General features: G+C 42.7%; 1 protein-coding gene across 3 annotated transcripts in view; it reads left to right on the forward strand.

The window, feature by feature from the left end:
• LOC121276712 (xanthine dehydrogenase-like) overlaps positions 1 to 18,317 on the forward strand; it is a 182,550-nt gene extending 164,233 nt beyond the window's left edge. For all 3 annotated transcript variants that reach the window (XM_041185259.1, XM_041185261.1, XM_041185260.1), the window contains 2 exons: positions 9,339 to 9,519; positions 18,046 to 18,317. In XM_041185259.1, the coding sequence (XP_041041193.1) occupies positions 9,339 to 9,519; positions 18,046 to 18,113 (249 nt within the window). In that variant the 3' untranslated portion in view covers positions 18,114 to 18,317. The remainder of the gene's footprint in view (positions 1 to 9,338; positions 9,520 to 18,045) is intronic.
• The last annotated feature ends 1,775 nt before the right edge of the window (positions 18,318 to 20,092 follow it).

The raw sequence follows: 20,092 nt of genomic DNA on the forward strand, positions 1-20,092 counted from the left end.
TTGCCGCTATACATGAATAGATTCATTCCCAAATATTCCGAGAATCTGGTAGGGAACTGTATGCGGATAAGGGGCTCCCATTGGACTGGTTTTTGCAGTGCGCACACCTGGCAGTTTTAAATTGTCTCTTCAATTGCTCTTGAATTTTCCAGCCACCACACTGCAGACTGGGCTTGCGCTTGGCACTTTGTGATGCCCAAATAGCCTTGGTGGATTTGTTGTAGAATCTCCAGTTGGAGTGAGACAGGAATTACCAACCGCTCATGACAATAGCAGATCATCAATAACAATGAAGTGTTTCTGTTGTTCGAAGTATATTTTCATAACATTGCCACCAGGATGCTGCTGTGGCCAACCTTGTAGGCAGTATTGATGGATGTGGATGCACTGGTTATCTTGTATCTGCTCCTGGCATATCTGGGGAATTAATAATGGAAAATAAGAGATTTTAGATGAGTTGAAACTGGTATTTTGTATCAATCTTCACTATAGAAGCTACAGGTAAAATCCCAGAAATAACTGTAAATCATAAATAGAAAAGAAGGAGGAACTCAGGAAAATTACAATCACCAGAGAAGTGGTACCGAGTAAATCATTGGAGCTGCGGTCTGACAAGTCCCCAGGTCCTGATGGACTTCCTTCTAGGGTAAGAAGTGGTTAGTGAAATAATTGATGTATTGGTTTTAACTTTCCAGAATTTTTTAGATTTGGGAAAGGTTCCATTAGATTGGAAAATAGTGAATGTAACTCCTTTATTCAAAAAGGGAGAGAGACAGAAAGCAGGAAACCAAAGGCCAGTTAGCTTAACATCTGTCATAGGGAAAATGTTAGAAGCTATTATTAAAGATGTTATAGCAGAGCACTTGGATAAATTCAAAGTAATCAGGCAGAGGCAACATGGTTTTGTGAAAAGGAAATAATGTTTAACCAGTTTTTTGAAGTAACATATGCTGTGGATAAAGGACCATCAGTGGATGTACTGTGTTTAGATTTCCAGAAGGTATTTGATAAGGTGCCACATCATAGATTATTGCGAAAGGTGAAAGCTCATGGTGTAGGGGGTAACATATTGGTATGGATAGAAGATTGGCTGGCTAACAGGAAACAAGGAGTAGGCATAAATGGGTATTTTTCTAGTTGGCAAGATGTAACATGTAGTGTGCCACAGGGATCAATGCTGGGGCGTCAACTTTTTACAATTTATAAAAATGACTTGGCTGAAGGGACCGATGTATGGTTGCCAAATTTGCTCAAGCCACAAAGATAGGTAGGAAAATAAATTGTGAAGAGGACATAAGGAGGCTACAAAGGGATATTGATAGGTTAAGTGAATGGGCAAAGATCTGGCAAATGGAATATAACGTGGGAAAGTGTGAAATTGTCCATTTTGACAGGAAAAATAAAAAATAAAGTGTATTATCTAAATGGTGAGAGATTGCAGAGCTCCGAGATGCAGAGAGATCTAGGGGTCCTGGTGCATGAATCGCACATGCCTAGTATGCAAGTAATTAGGAAAGCTAATAGAATGTTATAATTTATTGCAAGGGGAATTGAATACAAAAGTAGGGAGGTTATGCGTCTGTTATAAAGGGCATTGGTGAGACCACATCTGGAGTACTGCGAACAATATTGATCTCCTTATTGGAGGAAGGATCTAAATGTGTTGGAAACAATCAGAGAGTGTTTACTAAACTAATACCTGGAATGGGCAGGTTGTCTTATGAGGAAAGGTTGGACAGGCTAGGCTTATACCAGCTGGAGTTTGGAAGAGTAAGAGGTGATTTGATTGAAACATATAAGATCCTGAGGGGCCTTGACAGGGTTGATGTGGAGAGGATGTTTCCTTTTGTGGGAGAATCTAGAACTAGGGGCCACTGGTTAAAAATAAGAGGTAGCCCATTTAGGACAGAGATGAGGAGAAATTTTTCTCTGAGGGTTGTGAGTCTTTGTAACTCTCTTCCTCAAAAGGCATTGGAAGCAGAGTTTATTTTTAAGGCAGAGGTGGATAGATTATTCATAAGTAAGGAGGTGAAAGGTTATTTGATGTTTTCACTGGACAAATACTGTTTTGGCTGCAAAGCACATTAGATACAAGCAGAACCTCTGAATTCTGGGGAACATTCTATCTCATCCAGTACTGAGACTAATGGTTTGTGATCTGTCTTAATGACCATTTTCAGCCTAATGATATAATCGGAGAACTTCTGACAAGCCCATATTAGTGGCAGAGCCTCTTTTCCTATTACTGCATATTAGACTGGTCAGTGGCATTCATCCAGCTGCTCATGGGTCACAGGAAGAGGGGATTCGCATGGGCTGGACACTCCCAGAGCCACCTGGGTGGATTGCCCTGGGGTGTGCACCTGCTGATCCTCCTCCCTATGGGTGGCCAAGGGACCCCAAGTTGACTCCTTGAGGAGACGGGGAAGCTGGAGTGAGATCAACCTGCCCTGCACCCTTCTCGCGTTGACACCGCTGGAGGCCAATTATGGCATCAAGAGATGGAATTCAGCCTGCGCAGCAGTGCAGGACTGATGTCCTGGACCAAGGTCTCCATGACGGCCGCCATCCTATCAGTATTGACCTCCGTGCATTGGCATGCCGGCGCTATCACCTCAGAGTGAAGGCGGATGAACTCATCCATCATGCCTTGCAATCTGAGGAGTGCAGTGGAGATCCCTTCCTGATATCCCTGAGCTTGCCTTTGCAGCTCCAGCAACTGAGGTATGACTGAGCCCTGAGGCTCATCATCTGACTCGAACTCCACAGATTTCTGGCCTCCAGCAGTCCTCTGAGTGCTGGATACCTGGGAAGTTCCTGCCTCCACCTGCTATGGATCAGATAGAGTGATGTGCTCACCAGATTGTGATCCTGAGGCTACCCTAGAACTAGGTCTCAAAGAGATGTGTGTCTCTGCACTGATGGAGGGTGTGGGTGAGCACTATAATGGGTCTTCAATGAGGGTGCCTTCAGATTCTTCTTCTGATATGTCTTTGGAGTTTCATTGGAGGCTTGGTGTCGTGAACTCCCTCAGCTTTTTGGCAGATGTGCCTGCGAAAGTAAGGAGAGATAATTAGTGCATGGCAGTGGCCTTTGAAACAGGACACATCGTCACATCGTTCATAGCATGGCTGTCTGATGGATGTTGCACTGCTGGATCCTCACTTGGTAGATCAGTGCTGACCTCACTGTCAGCACAGGAACTGTCCACATCTTCACCGGCCAGCTGGATGTCTCAATTTTCAATATGTTAGGACCTTGATGTCGGGCATTCCTCCCACCAATCTGTGGCCTCTCCCTTTTGTTTTGAGCCAGTTTGTCCTGCATGAATACAGATGGAGAGAGTGTAAGTGGGATGCCTGCCAGGCCAAATGATAAGTATGCCTAGGTGGATAGTGGTCCCATGGACGGATGCGGACAATGAAATGAAAACCGAAAATGCTAGAAATACTCAGCAGGTCTGACAGTGTCTGTGGAGAGAGAAACAGAGTTAATGTTTTGAGTCCATATGACTTCTTCAGAGCTAAAGAGAAGTAGAAATATGATGGAATTTATACTGTTTAAGGGAGATGGAGCAGGTGAAGCTGGATAGAAGGTCAGCGATAGGTGGAGGCTAAGGAGAGATGAAGAAAAAGACAAAGGGAGTGTTAATGGTAGTGGTAAGGGCTAAAGAAGGTGCTGATAGTGGCAGAAAGGTAAGGAAGCAAAATGTGTGAACAGCAGAACAACAGTCAGCACTCTGTGAAAGAACAACATGGAACAAGTAACAGATTTGTTGGTGGGGTGGGGCGAGGGGGTGGTGATTGGGGAAAAAGGATTAAAAAAGGGGATAAAACAATGAATAAATGAATAAAGATAAAAATAAGTGGATAAAACATAAAATTAATTTTTAAAAAACGGATTTAAAAGGGGGTGAAGATAGAGGAGAGAGTTCATGGTCTGAAGTTGTTGAACTCAATGTTAAGTCTGGAAGGCTGTAAAGTGCCTAATTGGAAGATGAGGTGCTGTTCCTCCAGTTTGCATTGAGCTTCACTGTTGGGCTTCACTGATTGGAATGATACAGCATGAAAAACCGCCATTGGGGCTTGGAGGAGAGACCTGGAGTGCCACAGGCTTGAGATTTCAACAAGGTGCAGGCACTGAGTAGACATAATATAAATGCTGCATCAATAGGAAGAGAATAAGTATATGTGTGCATAATATTATGGCATTACAGCAGCGCATTACCAGACCAATCAAGGTCAGTGACGAGTAGGAATACGCAGTGAAAAACAGATTGCCATACTTAGAGTTTAAAACATTCTAGCTGCTTTATCTTCATTTTGCTGCCACTTACAAGAACTGAGAGAGCAACATAAAATTGCCCAAGTCTCTGAAACACTGTTGTCTATTACAAATCCAAATTCCATGCAACACGGAAGCAAAAACATTTTGCCAATGTCCTTGAGTTAGATATAATGTAATGAAAACATGTCACCCTTCAGTTAGTTAATATTCATCTGCCCCCTAATTGTTATGATCTGTCATTGGTAATTCCTGTTTGTCATATGCTGGAAATATTTTTTTAATTCATTTGTGGGATGTGAACTTCACTGCCAACATTGTTGCCCATCCCTAACTGCCCTTGAGAAGGTGGTGGTGAGCTGCCTTTTTGATCCACTGCAGTCCATGTGGTGAAAATACCCCTACAGTACTGTTCAGGAGGGGTTGTAGGATTTTGATATTTCTGTGAAATCAGTTGGCAAAGGATCTCATAATAGTCACATGTAGGTGGAATTTCTGGTTAGTGTGGCCAGTGCCATGAACTGAAACAGATGGTCAGGACCTTAAGGGAATGAATTTCTTTGTCCTCATGGAAATCCAGCAGCAGAATGGGAGCCCTGCAATTATTTATTTTCACTACAAGAATCCCAGAAGTGAAATGCATTACTGAATGTACCCATATCACTCTTTAGCAGGGACATGGGATTTTGAAAGAGCTGTTTGCTGAAGTGTTAGCATGCAGCATCAGTCATGGCTTAACAGAGTGCAAAAAAGTAGATGGAAAATATATGCTTGAAACCATGTAAAAAACCATGGCAAAATTTACCTTGGCAAGTTACCTGATAACCAGCTTTTTCCTCATTTATTCTAATGCCCTTTGATTTTTTTAAAATCAATATTAACTCAAGCTGCCATCTCTGTGAAAAGCAGAATAAAGTTCTGTGTGGAAGGTACCATTGCATTCCAAATGGGCAAGTTTTCTTTTATTGCACTTGTTGCATAAGTACCTGAGGCACACGAGAATAGAGATGCTGTGAGATCCGCCTTTTTAGCTTTTTATTCAGCAATAATCAAGCCACTCCTTTAATCGGGAGCTTAAAGAGCCGCTACAGCTGCACGCAACTGCCTACTCCTTTGTTCTAGGCAAGTTCCTATCACCAGGCTCAGTCTGGGCTGGAAGCTCACTGTGAATGCAAAATTGGATCAACTTTTGTGGTAGCTTTGTGAGGTAATTCTCCTAGGCTGTGAATGCACTGGTGCCAAGATTAGAAAGCTTGGTATTTTGTGTTTTAAATGTATGACTCTATGGAATGGGTTTCAGAGCTTGTCTGAATGGTCCCAGCCCCCAACGACCTCCAACGATATTAGAATATCTGTTTACTCTTCTGATAGTTGAGTGGGCATGGTGGACTGCATGGTGTGAGGCTAAACTACACTCATCAGGAATGTCCTGATGATTGTTGATCTCAGCTATACTAGCTGATGTGATTTGGGGTTATGTTCCGGGTGCTCTAAACAGCCTCAGTACGTGCCGATGTGGAAAGGGAAAGCCAGCCAGTATTTCCTTTCAGCCAGCAATCTTGGCCACTCATCCAATGGGTGGAATTCTCCCAGATTTGTACCAAGCGCAGTAGTGGATGTGAGAAAAGATGTTTTACCCACTGGCCCAAATGGCGAGATTTTGCACTGGCGCCTTATTAATAATGTATTCACCAGAAACACTCCAGATCACTGGTGGGCAGGCTTAGGTTTTCCCACCACTCCTTGACCTTAGTGCTTCCTTGCTCCGGGCGGCATATTTAAAGCGCACCAGAGCGCAGCATACTTCATGTCTTCAGACCAGGACTACTCCAGGTGACAGATGGCTCCAAAAGCAAAGAAGATGGCAGCCCCAAATTTAGTGACACCTCTCTGGAGCACCTGTTGGACATAGTGGAAGTCCGCCACAATGTCCTCTACCCATCCCAGTGGCTGCAGGAGGGCCACCAGAGTCACCAATCCAGCCTGAGAGGCCGTGGCAGTGATGGGCAGCGACACTGGAGCACAAAGGAGGTCGGACATCCAGTGCAGGAAGAGGATGAATGCTCTCATCCGTTCCACCAGGGTAAGTCAACCACCTCATCACTCTCAGCTCACATCCTCACAAACCCATCACACATCCACAGGAATCTCACACCTCAAGGGACAACACCATTAACTCTCTCACACACCCTCACATCTCCATAAGGCTCATACCCTCTTGAGCTCATGTCCTCACCCTGTCCATGGCTCCACTCATCACACAAACATTCCACACAGTGCCATGCATCCTGCTCATGCTCTCTTCATCTGTTTTCATGCAGGAGAAGCTGGCTCACAACAGCAGAGGTCCCAGACCAAGGGTGGAGTGGCTCACAGTAGGCCCCTCACCACTTTGAGGAGTGTACCAGCCTGCTGACTGGTGAGAACGGGGACCATGTCAATGGTGATGGTGAGGTCGGCAGCGAACACCCTCGTGAGGATCCTGCACCACATCACCTCTCTCTCAATGCAACCGTGAGTGCTCTCTCTCCTGCTTTTGACTCTGCTGTCATGCACTAATCATCTCTCTGTGGTTCACAGGGAGCTCTGCCAAGCAACTGACACTCTCAGCCAGCCAGACCTCAGCTCCATCCAGCTCCTCACCTCCAACCAAGAGGTCACCTCCTTCATTGAAGAGCTGGAAATAAGCAGCCTGGAAGACCCATCGCAGCCCTTGCCCATACCTTCCACCAGCACAGAGACACACATCTCAGTGGGACCTAGATCTAAATCAGGCTCAGGTTAACAATCTGGTGGTCATCGCATGGACATATGTCCGGAGCAGGAGGAAGAAGGTTTGGTTAAGCTCTCCGGTACTCGGTGGATTGCTGGGGAAGAGGCATCTTGAGGTCTGAGTCAGGTGAAGAGCCTCTGGATTTGGTCATCCAACATTATGGACTGTCAACGGAAGGTGGGAGAACATAATGCAAAGCTGTTTGAAGCCCTCAACAGAATAGCATGTGAGTCAAAGGAGTGGGTCTGCCTGCTCCCTGATGAAGTGGGGGCCATATGTGCACGCATGAAGGTCTCCATGGGAAGGATGGCGGACGCTGGTCCAGTAGAACTTGGAGATACACACAGACCTGTACTCAATCATAGTAACCATGAGTGAGTCCTGCAGTGGCAATGCGTGAGGGAAATGGGGCACCTCGACGTCCCACAGGTGCTCCTTCCCCTCAAGGAGTCAGGCTGGAGCCCTTGGGCATCCGAAGGGCGGAAGAGTGACAGCTGGACACCACAGGGTCATCCACTCAGGTATCTCAGAGGCTGACTGCTCCCTCCAAGTCCCCTTTGTCTGTGACCCCACTCAGCATCATCCTCTGACACTGCAGAGGGAGCAGCTGGCCCACAGGAAGACTGTCAAAGCAAGCCGGGGCCCTTAAGGCCTCAGCTCTCCAGAAGATACATGCTAAAGTTATCAGAGGCAACAGGGCCAACCATTGCACAGGCTGCCTCCACCCCTGCTGTGGATGTCAGGGCAGCACCTGGAGGAAGTGTTAAGCCTAGAAAAATTAAGAAATTCTGATCACAAGTGGTTGCCCAGGTGAACGCATTTTGTCACTTTATAATCTGAAAATATATTCACTTTCACTGAATAATGTGTAATGGTATCTTTCAGCTTCATTTACAGGCTTCACGAGTCCTTCCACTGCATCACCCCCACCACTAGCAGTTCAGCTGCACACAGCCAGACCATGAGTGATTCTGGAGGGAGAAGTGTATGTGTGGCCAAGCCTTTCAATGCCTTGTGTAAGCACCTCCCACACACATGGAGCCTTCCTCCATCATACTCATCTCACTGTCCTGAGCATTTTCAAAGCTGCCTGCTGGGGTTCTCTTTCAGTTGTCCATCTGAGCTGACCTGCATCTCCACCCACCCACTGATTACACTCCCATGCAGCATCTGTGCCCATCCGACACGAGGCTCCGCTTACATATGATTTGAAAAACGTGGTCGCAGTCAAGTTTCTCATAAGCTCTCTATCCTTTCTTTTCCCCCAGTCACTCACGTCCTTTCCCCCATCATTGTGGACCCTCCTGGCATCACCTTCCACCTCCCCATCAGCACCTACCGATCCAAACCCTTATCATTCCATGATGTCCAGGTGAATGTGCACGTTCTCTACCTTCCTGAGAATCCCATCCCCATCCATATTGACCTCCCCAACCTCCTCCTTCCCACCCCCAGGGTCCTTGTCTGCCAAATCCCCACTACTCACCTGCGCCATCCCTTCTACCGTTACCAATGCACCTTCACCCTCCCACCCTACCTGCTACCTCTCCCCTTCTCACATCACCATTCCCTCCTACCACACCCACCCTCAGTTCGCTCCCCAGGAGGTAGTCATTGACTCCACAGACCCCTCCCTTTCACATTCACCTGGACATCCCCACCCCTCTCTACAGATATTGGGCCGAAGGGGTGGGAGAGGAAGGTCCAGCTGTGAGTGGGAGAGGGAGGTGGACCGGTGGGGAGAGGCCGAGGAGGTGAAGGGCGGTGAGGGTGGGACGAAGGTGTCAGGTGGGTAAGGTTGGGAGGGGGAAGGAGGGTGTATAGGGGGAGGTGGGAGTATGTGGAAAGGAGGGTGTAATGGGGGTGGAATGCTGCATGGGGAGGTAGGTATAAGGGGGGAGGAAGGTATAAAGGAGGAAGTTTGGAGGGGGCAAGGTGTCTGGGGGAGGAGGGAGTTCAGAGGGGGAAAAGGTGTCCGTGGGGGAGGAGGAAGCTTGGAGTGGGGAAGGTGCACTGGGGGAGGAGGGAATAAGGGTGGAGGAGGCAGTAAAGATGGAGGAGGGAGTAAGGGTGGAGGAGAGAGGTTAGAACTGAAAAAGGTTACTGTATTGCAGTATTTGCTGGAATGAAGATAGTGGGTATACCAGAAGCAGAAAACATAGGATGGACTTTGGTATATTTGAGGACCAGATAAGACATATCAAAAGCATTCAGAAACTGTAGAATATAAATGTTAGTGCAGCTGTTGATAAGATCATCTTGGTTGTGTTTTGTCTATCAGAGTATACCTATCAACTTCAACATCGAGCTACTAAAGAATGCACCCAACCCAATGGGTGTGCTTCGCTCCAAGGCCTCTGGAGAACCTCCCCAGTGCATGTCCTGTGCAACTTTATTTGCTGTGAAACGTGCCATTGAGGCAGCACGTCAGGATGTTGGGCAGGACACCTACTTTCCATTAAGTGAGTATGATTAATGGGTTGTGTTTACATGGCACAGCATAGAACTTCTGAGCAGTGTTATTTTAATCCAAACATTAACTCATTCATTGAACCAGGTTAACACCAGCATTAAAGTAAGATCAACTGGAAAATCTAGGTTTGTGTAACTATTGTAATAAATATGTTTGACTAAATCACCCCCAACTTTACAATGCAAGTTACAGAATAAAAGAATGCTGTGCACTGCATGTGTGGTTCATGGATATTCTACAAAAAATAATTGGATTAGTGTGCACTTGACTGAGCCACATCATTGACAAACACTATTATTGTTGAAGCAACTACATACGTTTTCAACATCTATCTACTGCAATCTTATAAGTTAAAATCACCTAATTCTTTAGATTCATAATTCATAAGAAACATCCCGATCGGGTCCGTGCTGCCATTTTATGTTGGCCCGCCCAGCGTGACACGCGCCCGGAAGCACTGTGTGTGCTCCTTGTGCAGGTGGAGGGGATTCCCTGAGTCAGGGCATGCACGCGAAAGAGCACAGAAATCTCCCTGAGGCACCTCCTTGCCTCAGGGAGATTAGTCAAAGTTTTTAAAAGCTAAATACAGAAAAGGAAATATTATAAGACATGTCATGTGACAGTGTCACATGAACTGGGACATGTCAAGGAACATTAATTTATAAAAACTTCATGAAACCTCATCCCGCCTGTGAATGAGGTTTCATGAAAAATGTGAAGGTTGGACGGGCAGTTCATTTAACTATTTTAATTAATTTCTAACAGGCCTTAATAGGCCTTTGACAGTTCGGCTGAAAATCTAAATCACGCCCGCCCGACATCACCGCACTTCATTTTGCATGACGGGGAGCGGCCCCGCCTCCACTCGCCGACTGGAAAATTCTTCCCTGAGTCTATAATTGTTGAAGCAATTACATAAGCTTTTAGCATCTATCTAATGCTTTTTTATTAATGAAAATTACCTCATTCTTTAGCTACTTAATTCAAAGGAGAGGTCTAAAAGAGGACCATGTGTGTTTCTGTATCTTGCACCAAAACTTGATGCAGGGTCAAGAGATGTAAGACATTGATTGAATCATGACATTCTGTTAATGTCTTGTGCTAAAACAACAAAACTCAAGCAGATTTGAGTGTGATCAGGAGATTTAGTTAACTGCTTAATATTTCTGTCATAGTGCTGACATATTTTTCTGGTTTGAGCTAAAGAAAGAAAAATCTGCATTTGTATAGTGTCTTTCACAACAATAGGATGTCCCAAAGCACTTTACAGCCAAATTAAGTACTTTTGATCTGTAGACACTGTTGTAAAGTAGAAATTTAAGCACCAATTTGAGCACAACAAAGAGCAATGTAAATATGATCACATAACCTGCTAATTTGATAATCCCTGACTGCATCCCACCTCCAGGCCAGGTGGGGCAGCAAGTAGTCAGCATGGCTCGTTAAGAACCACATAAGTTAATTTCAAGAAGGCCGACTGGGATATTCCAGTCAGTCTCCGGGTTCCAGGCGGCAGGGGCTAGTTTAGATGCCTAGAGGGCAGACCGGGGGTCCAGCAGTCCAAGCAGGCTAGAGGCTATGCTTGCCTCCAGAATGCAGGAAAAGCCAATGGAAGCCATGTAGAGGCCCATCAAACACAATGTGGTGGCCTGGCTACAAAACCCTTTTTTTTTAATTTAAGGTTTATCAAAAGGTTGTAGAGAGGGTGCCTCTGTCTTGAAGCACCCTTTCACTTACTTACCACCCACTGCAGCATGCAAACTGGGAGGTCTTGGCCCTCCAGCATCAAGAGCCCAATCACCATCTTCAATTGGACGGTGAGACCACCTCCAAGCCAATTAAGTGGACGCCACTGTGAAAATCACAATGAGTGATTGTTTTCCCCTGGGAGCAGGTTCGGAACCTGAAAAACAGTGCTGACCTCTTTTTCCCGCCCCCAGAGAGAAAATTCAGCCTGGGGTCTTGCTTTGCTCGTTCTCCCTCTGCACTTTCTCCAGAGTTTTGCTATCTCCCTGTCATGAAAGAAGAACAAAACTGGACACAGTGAGGTAGAGGGTGCCATTTTAGGAAAGCTTTCTTTCCCCATCGAGCAAAATCTGCCAGGAATCGGCACAATCAGGCAGCTTTCTATGTAATTTGTTCAGAAAAATGCTTTAGAAAGTATTCCTTAATTCTTGTATATTGGTGAAGTTTCATTAATATAGCTGAAAATGGGTTCATCCCAAAAAGTAAGCATTTTAAATGTGTCAGTCCACAACCTCTGATTAATCTGATTTTGTTACTGAAAATTACTTCTCAAAAAAAAAATGCAAAAGTTAGTTACATTGAGTATGGTAGTCAGCTGCTTAGTAATTCTTTTCAAAAATTAATTCAGAACCATTATTGGTGCTTTTTTTATCCAAAAGTGACTGCACAAAGGCCTAGAATTAACAGAGACTTCCAGTGGCGATTAATTCAGTGGGGAAAGGCACTGTTTTTTAAACTAGAGCAAAAGATCACAGAAACTTGGATTGCATTGAACACAATTAGTGCTTAAAAATTTGGTCATCTTTTGTGCCAGTTATGTCGCTCTCTGGTGAATTGTGCCTAAAAAACCAGTGCCAAAATCAAGCCAAAATTCAAGGCCAGTAATCACTATGGCTCTATTAACAAGGCCTTGCATAAAGTGTTGCATTTCTACCTTGATATTGAATTGCTGTAGTTATAGATCCTATTCACTTTTCCCTAGAGCTGGTGACATTGGTTGTGGAACTCCAATGTTTTATAGACTGTGTCACCTAAGTTTCTCTGCTGTTTTGCCATTTTCAGCAGGTAACCCTGCAAGGGCTTATACATGCATGGAATTACCCAGAGCCAAATCCATTATTTATTCACGTTGAAGGATACCTGCCACACACAAGCCCAATATATCTAGATCAGTCTCTACCCACATTTATTTCACCTACATTGCTAACTGCTGAACACATCTTTGTGGTATTAGCACATTTGAATTGTTTCTAAAATGGAAGCCAGCAGAAGCAGTTTTTAATATTTAAAATGGCTGAAGAATTGAGCCCAGGCATGTTTGCTAAAATCATTAGCTTGTAATGTAGTGAAAACCATGCTGTAGTGTGGGCTTAAAGAGTACATGTGTAGGAACAACCAAATAAATAGGCATCATGGATTTAGACATAGAGGATCTTCTTGAAAATACTCCTCCTGTTGTAATAAATCATATAAATGAGGGAAGCATTGTATTGTTTACTTGAATGCTCAGAAGGATTATCATATGAGGCAACTGGATAAAAAATTAGCTTTTAAAAAAGTAATCCAACAGGTATGCTTGCAATATTTGCATGCTTGTTGTTTCTTGTGACCTTGGTATTGAAACTATTGTTAAATTAACAAATTTTTCAGACTTCAAAATAGGGAGAGCAGTATAAACGGGGGGCTGCCATGCGATCCACAAAAGATATCCATAACGCCTCCCGCCCCCCCCACCCCCATATTATGAGGTGAACTCAGTGCTATTTATAGATGTTATGGCACAACGAATAGTAAATGCTGAGCTACTCAAATCCCAAAGGGGGACTTGAGCCAACCACCACAACTGTTTTGCAACTTGTATATCTCAAAACACATGCCTCAACCACATTGCTGTGGGTATGGCATCACATGTAGGCCAGACCAGGTAAGCATAATAGATTTCCTTTCCTAAAGGGCATTAGTGAACCAGATGGGTTTTTACAACAATCAGCAATGGTTGTCATCATCAGATTTCAATTCCAGATTTTTTATTGAATTCAAATTCCACCATCTGCCGTGGTGGGATTTGAACCCAGGTTCCCAGATTATTACTACCAGTCCAGTGACAATACCACAACACCACCACCTCCTCGTTATTATTCAGTAATAATAACACCATAAAGTCTTATAGGTTTCATACAAAATAAAATTCAACCTTTATTAATAGAAGTAATGATTTTAAGCACATGCATAGATTTATAAATTACTGCTATGCTAACTTCTAATTTCCCTAATTAATCTAACTCCCAGTTAAACCTCCGTTAAGGCAACAGTAAAACACATAGATTTAAACAGATCCAGGCAAAGCACACACACTGGACAGTCAAATTCAAAATGAGTTTTTCTCAATTTCGATTCCTTGTAGACAGCAGCTTGAGGCTTGGATGCTGGAAGCTTTTCACACTTGTCTTAAAATGCTTTCTTTCCTTACACATAACCTCATCCCCTTTATACAGATTTCTTCATTTTCAATGTAAATCCCATTGTTTCGATATGTCCTTTCAACTCTACTTTTCTAATAATGAAAATCTTTCAAAGTGCCAATTTTATCAGTAAGGTTTGGGAAAGCTTCTGTTGGCTAGGTGTAACAATTTGCCACCTTTTTGAAATTCACTACTCTAATCTATCTAAAAATGCAAATGTTCCCTTACACTCACATTCTAAAACTCCAGTCTTATTTACCTATTTAACATTTCAAACCTAGCTTATCTTCTTGATACATCAAGTATGGCATCAGGGAACCCTAGCAAAACTGGAGTCAATGGGAATCGGGGGAAAACTCTCCGCTGGTCGGAGTCATGCCAAGCACAAAGGAACATGGCGTGGTTGTTGGAGGTCAGTCCCTCAGCTCCAGGACATCACTGCAGGAGTACCTCAGGGTAGTGTCCTTGTCCTAACCATCTTCAGCTGCTTCATCAATGACCTTCCTCCCATCATAAGGTCAGAAGTGGGGATGTTCGCTGATGATTGCACAATGTTCAGCTCCATTCGCCACTCCCCAGATACTGAAGCAGTCCATGCCCAAATGCAGCAAGACCTGGACAATATCCAGGCTTGGGCTGAGAAGTGGCAAGTATCATTCACGCCACAAAAGTGTCAGGCAATGACCATCTCCAAGAAGAGATAATCCAGTCATCGCCCCTTGATGTTCAATGGCATTACCATCACTGAATCCCCCACTATCAACATCCTGGGGGGGTTACCATTCACCAGAAACTGAACTGGACTAGCCACATAAATACTGTGGCTACAAGAGCAGTTAAAAGGCTAGGAATCCTGCGATGAGAACTCACCTCCTGACTCCCCAAAGCGTGTCCACCATCTATAAGGCACAAGTCAAGAGTGTGATGGAATACTCCCCACTTGCCTGGATGAATACAGTTCCAACAACATTCAAGAAGCTCTGACACTGTTCAGGACAAAGCAGCCCACTTGATTGGCACCACATCTACAAACATTCACTCCCTCCGCTACTGACGCACAGTATCAGCAGTGTGTACCATCTATAAGATGCACTGCAGGAATTCACCAAGGCTCCTTCAACAGCACCTTCCAAATCCATGACCACTACCATCTAGAAGGACAAGGGCAGCAGATAGATGGGAACACCACCTCCTGGAAGTTCCCCTCCAAGTCACTCACCATCCTGACTTGGAAATATATCACTGTTCCTTCACTGTTGCTGGGTCAAAATCTTGAAACTCCCTTCCTAACAACACTGTGAGTATACCTCCACCACATGGACTGCAGTGGTTCAAGAAGGCAGCTCACTGCCACCTTCTCAAGGGCAACTAGGGATGGGCAATAAACACTGGCACAACCAACGAACTCCACATCCCATGAATGAGTAAAAAAAAAAGCTTTAGGACCAGCTGTCTCTAATTCAATTAAGTCATACACAGACACACACTATTTCTATTTTACAATAAATTCCAATGACATTATGAAAATTATTATATTTTCCTAATAGTACATCCTTCACCAAAAACATGCGCAATGGGTGCAGGTAGAATGCAACCCTGTGTGATTCATATGCCAAGACATCTAGATTCTTCTACACTTTAGCGTTCTGCAATCTCTCTCCATTTAAATAACACACTGCTTCTGTATTCATCCTGCCAAAGTGAACAAGTTCACACTTTTCCACATAATATTCCATCTGCCAAATTTTTGCCCACTCACTTAACCTATCTATATCCCTTTAAGGCTCCTTCTGTCCTGTTTCCTACCTATCTTTGTGTAATCAGCAAATTTAGCAACCATACAATTGGTCCTTTCATCCATGTCATTGACCTACATTGTAAATAGTTGAGGCCCCAGCACTGATCCCTGTGGCACTCCACTTGTCACATCTTACCAACCTGAAAAAAACCCATTTAACCCTACTCTCTGTTTCCTGTTAGCTAATTAATCCTCTATCTGTACTAATATGTTACCCCTATACCAAGAGCTCTTATTTTCCAGAGTAACCTTTCATGTGGCACTTTGTTAAGTGCCTTCTGGAAATCTAAGTTTAGCACATTCCATGGGTTCCCCTCTATCCACATTGTTTGTTACTTCCTCAAGAGCTCCAATAAATTAGTCAAACAAGATTTCCCTTTAACAAAGCCATCTCAACTCTGCCTGATTGCATTGAGATTTTCTATGTGCTTTGCTATAACCTCCTGAATAATAGATTCCAGCAATTGCCCTATGACAGCTGTTAAGGAACTGTCTCCCTCCTTTCTTCTATAGCGGAGTCACAGTCATTATTTTCCAATCTGATGGGACCTTTCCAAAATCTAGGGAATTTTGGAAAATTATAACCAATGCATCTACTATTTCAGCAGCCATTTCTTTTAAGACCCTAGGATGAAGTTCACCAGGACCTGGGGACTTGGCAGCCTTTAGTTCTAATAAATTTATCAATACCCTTTCCTTGGTGATTGTAACTGTTTTAAGTTCCTCCCTCCCTTTCACCTCCTGATTCAGTTATTTCTGGGATGTTATTTGTGTCCTCAACAGTGAAGACGGACGCAAAATATCTGTTCAGTTTGTCAGTCATTTCCTTATTTCCCATTATTAATTCCCCTGACTCACTCTCTAGAGGACCAACACATACTTTACTTACTCTTTTCTTTTTCAAATACCCGTAGAAATTCGTATTTTCTGTTTTCATATTTCTAGATCGATATTTCTTGTACTCTGATTTCTCCCTTCTTATTAATCCTTTAGTCATTCTTTACAGCTCTTTATATTCTGTCCAATCTTCTGACATGCCACTAATCATTGCAAAATTATATATTTTTTTCTTTCAATTTGACACCATCTTTAACTTCTTTAGTTAGCCACAAATGGTGCATGCTTCCCTTGGAATCTTTCTTTCTCACTGGAATGTATCTTTTCTAAATATTTTGAAATATTTCCTTAAATGTCTGCCACTGCATCTCTGCTGACCTATCCCTTGACCAAATTTCCCAGTTCGCTTTAGTCAGCTCTGTATTCATGCTCTCATAATTACTCTAAGTTTAAAATACTAGTCGTAGATCCTCTCCTCTGTCCTCCAAACTGAATGTGAAATTCAATCATGTTATGATCCCTGCTACCTAGGGGCACCTTCACTGTGAGGTCATTAATTAATCCTGTCTCATTACACATTACCAACCTGCTTTCTGGTTGGCTGTAGAGTGTGCTGCTCTAAGAAATTGGCTCAAAAACACTTTATGAACTCATCATTCAGGCTACCTTTGCTAATCTGGATCATCTAATTTATATGTAGATTGAAATCACCCATGATTATATCCATACCTTTCTCATAAGCTCCCATTATTTTTGTTAACAGTCCAAAAAACACTCCCACATGTGACTTCTTACCCTTATTATTTTTCATCTCTACCCAAGCTAATTCTACATCTTGATCTACAGAATGAAGTTCATGTCTCTCTTACTGTACCAATTACATCTTTAATTAACAGAGCTACCCCTTCACCTTTTCCTAACTTCCTGTCCTTCCTAAATATCATGATTCAAGTGGGATTTAGATCATTTATACGTTTGGGCAGGTAAATTTATTACTGACAAATGCACCTTTTTGCACCTTGGGTATAAAAATGTGGCATGCATATGTACAATAAATGGAATAGAATTAGGCCAGAGGGACTTCAATACAGACACAGATAATAGTACTACAGTTTTGTTTCTTTAATTGCCTAAGTTCTAATGTGATCAGTGTGTTTTAGATCAGTGTCCTGAATAATTCAAATAGTTGAAAGTGAAATATAGGAAATTTGTTTCAAGGGAAAAAATAGAGTTAACATTTTTTATCTGATCTTCATTTAACTGTGGCTGACAAATGAAGATTTTTACAGTGGTCCTTGAAAAGTCATGGAACTAGAATGAGCTCCAAATATTATCGGTTTAGATAAGTGCATAATTTTAAGGAAAAGTTGTGGAGGAACAAAACTGGAAGTTAATTTTGAATGTATACAAACTGTTCACTTTGTGGTTGGAGCGTTTGTGTGAGCACATTCCAGAATGTAATTCTGTAAAACACCAGGGAATTTTCATAAATTCCAAAGAATGGGAAACATTATAAGGGCGGCAGTTCAAAATTAACAAGTATTGATAGCCTTTGTTAACCTCATACCATGGAGGTAAAGTATTTTAATTAATTTGAATTATAAGAAAAAATGGTTTTGGAGTAAATTTTAATGTTTGTCAAGATAATTATTGTTCTGACGTTTCTCCATAGGTGGACCAGCAACAGTCGATGTAATCCAGACAAGCTGCCTTGTGGACTACAGAAACTTTTCGATCTGAAAACTCATAACCAATTTGTGCTTTTATACCAAACAAAGCTAATATTTTGCTCTCTCTCAGAAATTGTTTTCCCTTTCCCTCCATCACACAATGCTATAAGTATATATCCACACAACCTTTATCGTACTTTAATGTTTACTCCTATACTGATTGTCTATTTATATCTAACACAAACCTACAGATTAAACACAATATGGGATAGTTTCTCATCTCTCAAGGTTTTTGCAGACCTTCTGCTGAAGTAACAGCAGAATAACGGGTGAATCCCCACAGAACTATTTTAAGAATTATGTTCTTTCTTTGTCTATTATTAGTTTGTAGCCTAATCTGTAGGGATAAGGCCACGCTTTAAAAACCAGCTTGTACTAGATTAAAATTTTGTGGCAAGTAGAATTGTGCAAGGAATGCATACGAACATACAAATTAGAAGCAGGAATAGGCCACGCAGCCCCTCAAGCCTTCTCTGCCATTCAAAAAGATCATGGTTGATCTGATTGTAATCTCAACTCCACATTCTCTCCTACCACTGATAACCTTTCACCCCCTTGCTTATCAAGAATCTGTCTAGCTTTGCCTTAAAAATGTTTAGACTCTGCTTCCCCCGCCTTTTGAGGAAGAGAGTTCCGAAGACTCACAACCCTCAGAGAAGAAAAATTGCCTCATCCCTGTCTTATTTTTAAACAGTGACCCCTGGTTCTAGATTCTCCCACAAGAGGAAACATCCTCTCCACATCCACCCTGTCAAGGCCTCTCAGGATCTTAGATGTTTCAATCAAGTCACCTCTTATTCTTCTAAACTCCAGTGGATACAAGCCTACCCTGTCCAACCTTTCCTCATAAGACAAGCAGACACCCATTCCAGGTATTAGACTAGTAAACCTACTCTGAACTGCTTCCAACGCATTTACATTCTTCCTTAAATAAGGAGACCAATACTGTACACAGCACTCCAAATGTGGTCACAACAATGCCCTGTACAATTGAAGCATAACCTTCCTACTTTTGTATTCAATTCCTCTCGCAATAAGCAATTACATTCTATTAGTTTTCCTAATTACATGATGTACCTGCATACTAAACTTATGCAATTTTTGCACTAGGACACCCAGATCCCTCTGCATTTCAGAGCTCTGCAATCTCTCACCATTTAGATAATATGCTTCTTTTTTATTCTTCCTGCCAAAATGGATAATTTTAAATTTTCCCACATTATATTCCATTTTTCAGATCTTTTCCCACTCACTTAACCTATCTATATTCCTTTGTAACCTCCTTATATCCTCTTCACAACTTACTTTCCTACCTATCGTTGTGTCATACCTTTGGTCCCTTCATCCAAGTCATTTACATAAGTTGTAAAAAGTTGAGGTCCCAGCACTGATCCCTATGGCACACCACTCATTACATCTTACCAACCAGAAATTGACACATTTATGCTTACTCTTTGTTTCCTGTTAGCTAGCCAGTCTTCTATTCGTGTCAATATGTTACTCCCTACACTATGAACTTTTATTTTCCACAATAACCTTTGATGTGGCATCTTAGCAAGTACCTTCTGGAAAGCTAAATACAGTACATCCACAGCACATTTTACATCTTCAAAGAACTCCAATAAATCGGTTCAATATGATTTTGCTTTCACAAAACCATGCTGACTCTTCCTGATCACCTTGAATTTATCTAACTGCCCTGCTATAATGACTTTAAAAATAGCTTCTAACATTTTCCCTAAGATACGTGTTAAGCTAACTGGCCTTTGGTTTCCTGCTTTCCGATTCCCTCCCTTTTTGAATAAAGGAATTATATTCACTGTTTCCCAATATAATGGAACCTTCTCTGAAACTAGGGAATTTTGGAAATTTAAAACCAAAGCATCAACTATCTCACTAGCCACTTCTTTTAAGACCCTAGGATGAAATCCATCAGGACCCAGGGATTTGTCAACCTGTAGTCCCAACAATTTGCTCATTACCACTTCC

This window comes from Carcharodon carcharias, chromosome 4, assembly GCF_017639515.1.
Source record: "Carcharodon carcharias isolate sCarCar2 chromosome 4, sCarCar2.pri, whole genome shotgun sequence".
NCBI classification, from domain to species: Eukaryota; Metazoa; Chordata; class Chondrichthyes; order Lamniformes; family Lamnidae; genus Carcharodon; species Carcharodon carcharias.